Source organism: Pseudophryne corroboree, chromosome 6 (genome assembly GCF_028390025.1).
Source record: "Pseudophryne corroboree isolate aPseCor3 chromosome 6, aPseCor3.hap2, whole genome shotgun sequence".
NCBI lineage: Eukaryota > Metazoa > Chordata > Amphibia > Anura > Myobatrachidae > Pseudophryne > Pseudophryne corroboree.
The window spans coordinates 683,761,787-683,773,979 of NC_086449.1; the positions used below are offsets into that span (position 1 = coordinate 683,761,787).

Genomic DNA, 12,193 nt, shown 5'->3' on the forward strand with positions numbered 1-12,193 from the left:
GGTCGGATAACTCCTTGGCTTTTTCCTCGGGAAGAAAAACCTTTTTCTGAACCGTGTCCAGAATCATCCCTAGGAACAGCAGACGAGTTGTCGGCATTAATTGGGATTTTGGAATATTCAGAATCCATCCGTGCTGCTTTAGCACCTCTTGAGATATTGCTAATCCCATCTCTAGCTGTTCTCTGGACCTTGCCCTTATTAGGAGATCGTCCAAGTATGGGATAATTAATACGCCTTTTCTTCGAAGAAGAATCATCATCTCGGCCATTACCTTTGTAAAGACCCGAGGTGCCGTGGACAAACCAAACAGCAGCGTCTGAAACTGATAGTGACAGTTTTGTACAACGAACCTGAGGTACCCCTGGTGTGAGGGGTAAATTGGAACGTGGAGATACGCATCCTTGATGTCCAAGGATACCATAAAGTCCCCTTCTTCCAGGTTCGCTATCACTGCTCTGAGTGACTCCATCTTGAACTTGAACTTCTTTATGTACAGGTTCAAGGACTTCAGATTTAGAATAGGCCTTACCGAGCCATCCGGCTTCGGTACCACAAATAGAGTGGAATAATACCCCTTCCCTTGTTGTAGAAGAGGTACCTTGACTATCACCTGCTGAGAGTACAGCTTGTGAATGGCTTCCAAAACCGTCTCCCTTTCGGAAGGGGACGTTGGTAAAGCAGACTTCAGGAAACGGCGAGGTGGATCTGTCTCTAATTCCAACCTGTACCCCTGAGATATTATCTGCAGGATCCAGGGATCTACCTGCGAGTGAGCCCACTGCGCGCTGTAATTTTTGAGACGACCTCCCACCGTCCCCGAGTCCGCTTGAGAAGCCCCAGCGTCATGCTGAGGCTTTTGTAGAAGCCGGGGAGGGCTTCTGTTCCTGGGAAGGAGCTGCCTGTTGCTGTTTCTTCCCTCGACCCCTGCCTCGTGGCAGATATGAATAGCCCTTTGCTCTCTTATTTTTAAAGGAACGAAAGGGCTGCGGTTGAAAAGTCGGTGCCTTTTTCTGTTGGGGAGTGACTTGAGGTAGAAAGGTGGATTTCCCGGCTGTAGCCGTGGCCACCAAATCTGATAGACCGACTCCAAATAACTCCTCCCCTTTATACTGCAAAACTTCCATATGCCGTTTTGAATCCGCATCGCCTGTCCACTGTCGCGTCCATAAAGCTCTTCTGGCCGAAATGGACATAGCACTTACCCGTGATGCCAGTGTGCAGATATCCCTCTGTGCATCACGCATATAAAGAAATGCATCCTTTATTTGTTCTAACGACAGTAAAATATTGTCCCTGTCCAGGGTATCAATATTTTCAATCAGGGACTCTGACCAAACTACCCCAGCACTGCACATCCAGGCAGTCGCTATAGCTGGTCGTAGTATAACACCTGCATGTGTGTATATACTTTTTTGGATATTTTCCATCCTCCTATCTGATGGATCTTTAAGTGCGGCCGTCTCAGGAGAAGGTAACGCCACTTGTTTTGATAAGCGTGTTAGCGCCTTGTCCACCCTAGGAGGAGTTTCCCAGCGCTCCCTAACCTCTGGCGGGAAAGGGTATAATGCCAATAATTTCTTTGAAATTATCAGCTTTTTATCAGGGGCAACCCACGCTTCATCACACACGTCATTTAATTCTTCTGATTCAGGAAAAACTATAGGTAGTTTTTTCACACCCCACATAATACCCTGTTTAGTGGTACCTGTAGTATCAGCTAAATGTAACGCCTCCTTCATTGCCAAAATCATATAACGTGTGGCCCTACTGGAAAATACGGTTGATTCGTCACCGTCACCACTGGAATCAGTGCCTGTGTCTGGGTCTGTGTCGACCGACTGAGGCAAAGGGCGTTTTACAGCCCCTGACGGTGTTTGAGGCGCCTGGACAGGCACTAATTGATTGTCCGGCCGCCTCATGTCGTCAAACGACTGCTTTAGCGTGTTGACACTATCCCGTAATTCCATAAATAAAGGCATCCATTCTGGTGTCGACCCCCTAGGAGGTGACATCCCCATATTTGGCAATTGCTCCGCCTCCACACCAATATCGTCCTCATACATGTCGACACACACGTACCGACACACAGCAGACACACAGGGAATGCTCTAAACGAAGACAGGACCCACTAGCCCTTTGGGGAGACAGAGGGAGAGTCTGCCAGCACACACCAAAAAGCGCTATATATGACAGGGATAGCCTTATAATAAGTGCTCCCTTATAGCTGCTTTATATATATCAAGATATTGCCATTAAATTTGCCCCCCCTCTCTGTTTTACCCTGTTTCTGTAGTGCAGTGCAGGGGAGAGACCTGGGAGCCGTCCTGACCAGCGGAGCTGTGAGAGGAAATGGCGCCGTGTGCTGAGGAGATAGGCCCCGCCCCTTTTTCGGCGGGCTCGTCTCCCGCTATTTTGTGAATACAGGCAGGGGTTAAATATCTCCATATAGCCTCTGGGGGCTATATGTGAGGTATTTTTAGCCTTTATATAGGTTTACATTTGCCTCCCAGGGCGCCCCCCCCCCAGCGCCCTGCACCCTCAGTGACTGCGTGTGAAGTGTGCTGAGAGGAAAATGGCGCACAGCTGCAGTGCTGTGCGCTACCTTTAGAAGACTGCAGGAGTCTTCAGCCGCCGATTCTGGACCTCTTCTTACTTCAGCATCTGCAAGGGGGCCGGCGGCGCGGCTCCGGTGACCATCCAGGCTGTACCTGTGATCGTCCCTCTGGAGCTGATGTCCAGTAGCCAAGAAGCCAATCCATCCTGCACGCAGGTGAGTTCACTTCTTCTCCCCTCTGTCCCTCGTTGCAGTGATCCTGTTGCCAGCAGGAATCACTGTAAAATAAAAAACCTAAGCTAAACTTTCTCTAAGCAGCTCTTTATGAGAGCCACCTAGAATTGCACCCTTCTCGGCCGGGCACAAAAATCTAACTGGAGTCTGGAGGAGGGTCATAGGGGGAGGAGCCAGTGCACACCACCTGATCTGGAAAAGCTTTACTTTTTGTGCCCCGTCTCCTGCGGAGCCGCTATTCCCCATGGTCCTTTCAGGAACCCCAGCATCCACTAGGACGATAGAGAAAAAAAAAAAAAAAAGCACCTTCCGGGTAAACGGTAAGGCTTCTGCCGTTCTCTTAGATTCTGCATCGGCCTGCCAAGAGCGCAGCCACAGGGCCCAACGAGCCGCTACGGCGGAGGCTGAAATCCGAGCCGCTGCTTGACCAAAATCCTTTGAGGCTTCTCCCAGGTACGCAGCAGATTCTCTAATATGTTCAGCCAGAACAATTCATTTGTCAATTGGAACTCCTGCTTCCAAGTTAGAAATCAATTGGGCTGCCTAATGTTCTATAGCCTTATTCACCAAAGACTAAGGCGCCCACAGCTGTGTAAATGGATTTCAGTATCGTTTTCATCTTCCGGGCAGAAGGGTCCTTCAAGGCTGTTGCCCCCGGAACCGGCATAGCAGTCTTATGACAATCGTGAAACAGACGGTTCCACTGGAGGAGGAGGTTCTCACTTTTCAGTCATAGTAGGTGGAAAGGGATACGAAGCCAGGAACAGTTTCGGTACTTGGAATCTCTTACCTGGGCGTTTCCAGACCTCGGACAAAAGTTCCTCCAGTTTTGGAGAGAAAGGAAACGTTATGGAGATGTGTCAGTGATGTTCAACACCTGGTGTTCAACACCTTTATAAGGGCTTCAACTCCTTGGTCCCGTGACGCGTTATCCTTCGTATCGGATACATCGTCAAGTTCACCTTCTTTCTCCATCCCTTCTGCCCCCCCCGTTGCTCATCATCAGATTCATCTGACTGGAGTATTGATGGAAGAGTCTTTTTCTTTTTGGGACGTTCCGGTAGTGGTTGACTGGTGGACGAATCCATCCGTTTAACCAAGCCTTGGCTCTGCAGAAAGAAGGAGGTAAAGAGGAATCACCAGACCTGGCTGATTCTCTATCTCTGCGAGAGGCTGCCAGTTCGGATCGAAGATCCAACATAACCTGTGCCAAGGTAAAGGCCCAAGGTGGGTCTGAACCCTCCAAAGAAGTAGTTGCCTGGACTACCTCATCCTGCGTGCATACAGAACAAACGGTCAAACCGTCAGATGCCTGCGGCAATTTCTTGTTGCACTTAGTCCATGTAAAGAACTTCTGAGAAGCCTTTGGCACTATATTCCTCCCTGACATTGTGGTCCAGGCTCAAGGACAACTAGTCAAACACACAATAAAGAAGTGGGACCGGCTCCTTCGGCACATAAAAACAAAACAAAAAAAACTGGAGCTTATGGGGGTGGGGGTTGGAAATAGAGGGCGAGGAGTCTGCATTCTGTTCAATAAATTTAAAGTGCCAGCTCCTGACAGCCAGCCATCTATCCCCAGTGTAATTAGCCTCCAGTGTCCCCTAGTGGATGCTGGAGAAATTGCGATATTAACCTGTTTTTTTTTTTTCGGTTTGGAAATTTTTCGCCATTAATTTGATACTTTTTTGTGTTACAGCTCTTCAAGACCATTAATATTCATCTACCTATGGGACGCCAGGAATACCCATTAGGTGTTAAGAATAGCTACTCTGCACAGACATTTATACTAGTAATAAAGGCTTGCATCACCTTAGCCTGATATGGATTAGAATTACCAGCAAAATCTATAGCAATTTCTACACTTGCAATGTACTCTGTAGCCACATTCTAAATGCTACAAAGTCTTACACATGAACACATAGAAGAGGGCTTGCAAAATCAGAAGAAAAAAAAAATATATCCAAAACACAAAATCATCATCTCCTACTCACCTGCTGTCTCTTTCATTTTTATAAGTACAAATGCACCAATCTGACTAGGAGAATACAGCTTCCCATGCGCTTCCACCCAAGCATCACCATTTGATGCACGCACAATCTTAAAAGGAACATTTTTTCTATTAGAGAGAAAAAAAAAAAAAAGTAAATAAGATTCAGTCATGTATGAAACATTTGACTTGTTTTAACCAGCATTTACATGTAGTGGCAGAATGCGCTCTACAAATGGTTATATGGACTAGGTATAGTGTATTACCACAATTTAAGACAACTTGATTTGTCAGTTACCTTTAAAACCTATTCTCAGAGGCATGTACAGAACAATCAGGGCAAAATGATACAACTAAGGGCAATGTACTGTCATAGAAAAGAATCTGCCACACACCCATTACTATCCAGTACCACCAATGGAGCATTAGTTCCATGTATTCATACAGTATATGGAAACTTCTAGGTCTCATTACAGGCCACAAAGAAAAGTAACTCAACATTCATTTTTATCTCCTTTTCCAAATAGGTTCAATCATAAAACACTTTTAAGTACCAATTAACTATTAATTTTGCTCCTTTAATGTAAATACTGCACTCTTAATAAAACTAATAAAATAGTATTTCCCTATAAGATATTTCACTGTAATAGTATCTGCCTACATAAGTATATATACTTATAAGTATAATTTCACTCCACTGCTTTTGATTGGGCAGATACAGTACACGCAGAGTCTTTACGTCAGCTTGGTCAAAATCCCGTGGTTTACAAAACGGCTGAATATTAAAAACCGTGCTTTGTTTCTGTGGTGATGTGCTGGGGTTTCAAGAACTCTGCTAAAGCAACAATAAATATCGCACACTGAAGCCCCAGCCAGGGAATCCGAAAATAGGTCGTTGCCGGGGCTTCATATACTGTATATTTACCCCTTTCACACTACCATATGGTCCCAGGTCGTCGCTGTTCACACAGGATGATTGGAGGACATCTCCAAGCACTCCCAGGCCTTCCAATCAGCAGTCTTTTAGGCAATAACCAGAGTCAGCCTTTCACACTGCAGCAGATCCAGGCCAACCTTTTCATGCCAACCCAAGACCCGGGTTACATTGGTTTGCCCCAGCAATAACCCAGGTTCTCAGCTCCGTGTGAAAGAGCTTTTTTTGTAAACTTTCCCTCTGTGGCCAGAAATGCCGAGTGGTGGAATGACTACAGGATTACATTATAATAAGATTCAGTTATAGATATTCCACAAAATAGGGCAATAATACACCCCCTGCAGTTAGGAAATCAGAGTGGTCTGCAGATCATTACCTGACAAAGGGTTGACAGCACATAGGGATATCATTTATACATCTACCATGACATTGTGACAACAGTAGAGCCCCTGCTACTGACCCTCAGTAGGAAATGGCAATATGACTCCAACTTACAAAGTCCAATACCCACCAGACACAGAAACTGAACTAAACTTTTCACATCTATATGTTGGTTACAAATAGCAGATACTGTGGGGCTGGTCTCTTCCAAGTGCTGCTGGGATTTCTAAGTGTGAGTTGTAAACAGCAAAAAGGTGAGTTAGAATACAGAAAAAGGTGAGTTTTATAATACACAATCAGGAACACACATTTGCAGTACCATTAAACTTCTGGTGAGGCTGCAAGGGGCTGACCTTGTGAGTGAGTGAGAGGGTCTCTTACTTGGAGTAGCAGAGGGGCTGTGATTGTGCGGGTGTGAGGGGCATTTTTTTTTCTTTTTCTTAGCAGGAGCTGGAAGCAGAGTGAAAAGGAGGAGCAGTGAGCTGGAACATCTGCAACTGCTAAGTGGTGTATAGGTGCCGCAGGAGAGAGTACTACGGCTGCATAAAAAGTGAAGGACCAACAACCGCACAGAGATAGATAAGTATAAGCCAGCTTAATTATTGTATAAGTGAGATTGCTTGTCTTCTACTTTTTATTTTTGCCGCTTTTTCTTTGAGTGTAACAGGGAGTTAGACCTTACAAACAATATGGGAGGGGCTGTGATTGAGGACCTCACTCAGTGCATGTCGTGCAAGATGTATGCACACCTGGAGCTACCGGCCCAGTGTGAATACATCTGCACGAGGTGTGTGCGAACGGTTGCCCTGGAAGCCCAGGTAACTGATCTAGAGCAAACCGTTATGCAATCTCGAGCGTAGTTTAGACAGAACGGTGGAGGAGTTGCGGTAGGGGTCACTGGTAGAAGAGGATGATGATCAGGTAGCCAGTTGGGTCACAGTTAGAAGGAAGAAAAAGAGGGGGAGGCACGACATCTCCGAACTATCAAACCCGAACAAATTTGCCCGATTGGATGAGGAATCGGAGGATGATAGTGAAGAAATGACGGTGCCGGAGGAGACTGCTCCCTCTAGCATCCAGAGGTGCGGTCCCTCTGGCGCGGTTGGGATAAAAGAGAGAGAGGTACCTAGTCAGATGGTGGTGGTAGGGGATTCTATCATCAGGAAGGCAGATAGGGCAATCTGCTACTGGGACCGTGATCGCCGTACAGTCTGTTGTCTCCCGGGTGCTCGGGTACGGCACATCGCGGACCGGGTAGATAGATTGTTGGGAGGGGCTGGCAAAGACCCGGCGGTCTTGGTGCACGTTGGCACCAATGACAAAGTTAGCGGAAGGTGGGATGTCCTTAAGAAAGACTATAGGGACTTAGGAAAGAAACTGAAGGCAAGGACATCTAAGGTAATATTCTTGGAATTATTACCCGTGCCACGCGCTAGTCCAGGGAGGCAGAGGGAGATTAGAAAGGTAAATGTGTGGCTTAGGGATTGGTGCAGGAAAGAGGGCTTTGTGTTCCTGGAACACTGGGCGGACTTCTCAGTCAGGCGCCATCTCTTTTGTGGTGACGGATTGCACCTGACTGAGGAGGGGGCAGCGGTGCTGGGGGGGGGAAGGATGGTTAGAAGGTTGGAGGAGATTTTAAACTAGGAGCCTGGGGGGAGGGTTTAGCTAGAAACTACAGGTCATGCAGTGAGAATAGTGGGGATGGCGGTAGTAAACGAAATGGGGGGAGAAGTTGGGGGGAGGGTAAGAGCAGGCGGTAAGGTTACTAACAGGGATTTTACCAAAGCACTAACCAATGACGATTACAGGTCATCCTTGCCACATAAGGTGAAAGATGTCCCTAACGCAAGGGAAAATACTTATCTTAGTTGTATGTATGTAAACGCCAGAAGCATTACTGGTAAAAAGGGTGAACTAGAAATACTTGCAGCAAGCAAACAGTATGATATTATAGGCATTACTGAAACTTGGTGGGATGAATCTCATGATTGGACAGTCAATCTAGAGGGCTATACACTGTTTAGGAGAGACAGACTAAATAAAAAGGGTGGAGGGGTGTGTCTGTACGTAAAGCCGTTTTTAAAACCTAATATATGGGAAGATATTCAGGAGGGGACTGTAGACACTGTTGAGACATTATGGGTAGAAATTGCATGCGGGGAAAAAGGAATAAAAAAGTTAGTATTGGGTGTATGCTATAGGCCGCCTGGTATCAATGCATCTGATGATGAATTGTTACTAAAGCAAATTGAAAGAGCAGCAGGAGTAGGAGACATAGTAGTGATGGGAGATTTTAACTATCCAGAGATAAACTGGAAAAACGATTCATGTGATACTGCTAGGGGCAATATGTTTTTAAAAACACACTAAATGATAACTACTTAGTCCAACTAATTGACGAACCAACTAGGTACAATGCAATCTTAGACCTGGTATTAACAAACAATGGGGATTTGGTATCAGGTATTATAGTAGGGGAACCCATAGGAAACAGCGACCACAATATGGTCACATTCAATATCAGTTTCTACAAACAGCCCTATACTGGCTCAACTAGGACTTTAAACTTTAGCAAAACAAATTTTGAAAAGATGAGGGTATTTTTCAGGGATATTGAATGGGAAGGTTTGTTTTTAGGAAAAAATACTACGGAGAAATGGGAGGTACTAAAATTCCTGCTAGCTAAAAATACACTCAAATATATTCCTATGAGTAGCAAAAAAGGGAATAAAAATCATAAACCAATGTGGCTTAACAAAAAGATTAAGGAACTTATGGATAAGAAAAGGCGAGCATTTAAAAAATACAAATCTGACGGGGAAGCAGTCATTTCAGCACTATAAGGAATGTAACAAAAATTGCAAAAAGGAAATAAGAGCGGCTAAAGTAGAAACTGAAAAACTAGTAGCAAAGGAAAGAAAAGCGAATCCCAAAAAATTCTTTAAATACATTAATAGCAAGAGATTAAAGAAGGAGAATATAGGCCCTTTAAAAGACAAGTTGGGAGTCTTAAGCAAAAATGATAATGACATAGCGGACACACTAAATGAGTTTTTTTCAACAGTATTCACTAGAGAGGACCCAATTCAGGGACTGACACAATCTCAATAATAAGAATATCACACTGATAGGTACTTATTTAAACGAGGAAGTAGTCTGTGACCGATTAAAACATTTAAAGATTAATAAATCACCAGGGCCCGATGGTATTCATCCAAGGGTTCTAATGGAGCTTCACTCTGAACTGGCAAAACCGCTATCTTTGATGATTCAGTTATATCAGGTATGGTTCCCAAAGACTGGCGTATAGCGGAAGTAGTGCCTATATTCAAAAAGGGAAGTAAAGCTGAACCAGGTAATTATAGACCAGTTAGTCTTACATCATTAGTGGGGAAAGTATTGGAAGGTATTCTAAGAGATAGTATTCAGAAGTTCCTTGAAACCAATAAGGTCATTAAAAGGAATCAACATGGGTTTATGAAGGACAGATCCTGTCAAACCAACTTACTTGGTTTTTATGAAACAGTAAGCGCAAACCTAGATCAGGGTAAAGACGTGGATGTAATCTTTTTAGACTTTGCCAAAGCGTTCGATACTGTACCACACATGAGACTTATCTACAAGCTACAAGAATCAGGGCTAGGAAGCACAATATGCACTTGGGTCAAAAACTGGTTAGATAATAGGAAGCAGCGCGTTGTGGTTAATGGATCTTTTTCAACTTGGACTGAAGTGCTAAGTGGTGTGCCGCAAGGCTCAGTATTAGGACCGCTATTGTTCAATATTTTCATTAACGACCTAACAGAAGGTCTAGAGAGCATGGTGTCAATTTTTGCAGATGATACCAAATTGTGTAAGGCAGAGGTTCCCAAACTGTGTGCCGTGGCTCCCTGGGGTGCCTCGGGACACTTGCAGGGGTGCCCTGGGTTGGTGGAACAGGACCAATTCAAATTATTCATGGTCAATATAATAGGCAAAACCAGTGTTGGTGGCTGCCAGTCATAAAATATGTGGCCAAACAGAAGCAAATCCTGTCCCTCACCACACACCTGACCCTAAGGATGACATATAAACGCGATCTACTTAATGTAATATTTCTCTCTAAATTTCTCAATAAGAAATTTTTGGCCTAGGGGTGCCGTGAAAAAAATTCTGATATTCTAGGGTGCCGTGATTCAAAAAAGTTTGGAAACCACTGGTGTAAGGCTATAAATACAGAGGAGGATGCCGAGTCTCTTCAGAACGACTTAGGTAAATTAGAAGCATGGGCAGCCAAATGGAGAATGCCCTTCAACACAGACAAGTGTAAGATAATGCACTGTGGTAACAAGAACAAAAATTACACCTACCTACTAAATGGGGTAAAATTAGGGGATTCTGTACTGGAAAAGGACTTAGGTGTCCTCATAGATAGCAAGCTAAGCAGTAGTACCCAAAGCAGGACTGCAGCAAAGAAGGCTAATAAGAATTTACTTACCGATAATTCTATTTCTCGGAGTCCGTAGTGGATGCTGGGGTTCCTGAAAGGACCATGGGGGATAGCGGCTCCGCAGGAGACAGGGCACAAAAAAGTAAAGCTTTTACCAGATCAGGTGGTGTGCACTGGCTCCTCCCCCTATGACCCTCCTCCAGACTCCAGTTAGGTACTGTGCCCGGACGAGCGTACACAATAAGGGAGGCAATTTGAATCCCGGGTAAGACTCATACCAGCCACACCAATCACACCGTACAACTTGTGATCTAAACCCAGTTAACAGTATGATAACAGAAAGAGCCTCTTAAAGATGGCTCCTTAACAATATAACCCGAATTTGTTAACAATAACTATGTACAGTATAGCAGATAATCCGCACTTGGGATGGGCGCCCAGCATCCACTACGGACTCCGAGAAATAGAATTATCGGTAAGTAAATTCTTATTTTCTCTATCGTCCTAAGTGGATGCTGGGGTTCCTGAAAGGACCATGGGGATTATACCAAAGCTCCCAAACGGGCGGGAGAGTGCGGATGACTCTGCAGCACCGAATGAGAGAATTCCAAGTCCTCTTTTGCCAGGGTATCAAATTTGTAGAATTTTACAAACGTGTTTTCCCCCGACCACGTAGCTGCTCGACAGAATTGTAATGCCGAGACCCCTCGGGCAGCCGCCCAAGATGAGCCCACCTTCCTTGTGGAATGGGCCTTAACAGATTTAGGCTGTGGCAGGCCTGCCACAGAATGAGCAAGTTGAATTGTGTTACAAATCCAACGAGCAATCGTCTGCTTAGAAGCAGGGGCACCCAACTTGTTGGGTGCATATAGTATCAACAGCGAGTCAGATTTTCTGACTTCAGCCGTCCTTGAAATGTATATTTTTAAGGCTCTGACAACGTCCAACAACTTGGAGTCCTCCAAGTCGCCAGTGGCCGCAGGCACCACAATAGGTTGGTTCAGGTGAAACGCTGATACCACCTTAGGGAGAAAATGCGGACGAGTCCTCAGTTCTGCCCTATCCGAATGGAAGATTAGATAAGGGCTTTTATAAGATAAAGCCGCCAATTCAGATACTCTCCTGGCGGAAGCCAGGGCCAGTAACATAGTCACTTTCCATGTGAGATATTTAAAATCCACCTTTTTCAATGGTTCAAACCAATGGGATTTGAGGAAATCTAAAACTACATTTAGATCCCACGGTGCCACCGGAGGCACCACAGGAGGCTGTATATGCAGTACTCCTTTAACAAAAGTCTGTACCTCAGGAACTGAGGCCAATTCTTTTTGGAAGAATATTGACAGGGCCGAAATTTGAACCTTAATAGATCTCAATTTGAGACCCATAGACAATCCTGATTGTAGGAAATGTAGGAAACGACCCAGTTGAAATTCCTCCGTCGGAACACTCCGATCCTCGCACCACGCGACATATTTTCGCCAAATGCGGTGATAATGTTTCGCGGTGACTTCCTTCCTTGCCTTAATCAAGGTAGGAATGACTTCTTCTGGAATGCCTTTCCCTTTTAGGATCTGGCGTTCAACCGCCATGCCGTCAAACGCAGCCGCGGTAAGTCTTGAAAGAGACAGGGACCCTGTTGTAGCAGGTCCCTTCTCAGAAGTAGAGGGC

At 45.1% G+C, this 12,193-nt stretch overlaps 1 protein-coding gene across 1 annotated transcript in view; it reads right to left on the reverse strand.

Annotated features, from left to right (window-relative positions):
* HSPA9 (heat shock protein family A (Hsp70) member 9) overlaps positions 1 to 12,193 on the reverse strand; it is a 236,747-nt gene that overhangs the window by 207,957 nt on the left and 16,597 nt on the right. Inside the window, exon 5 of the mRNA XM_063928294.1 lies at positions 4,783 to 4,907. Within this exon, the coding sequence (XP_063784364.1) occupies positions 4,783 to 4,907 (125 nt within the window). The remainder of the gene's footprint in view (positions 1 to 4,782; positions 4,908 to 12,193) is intronic.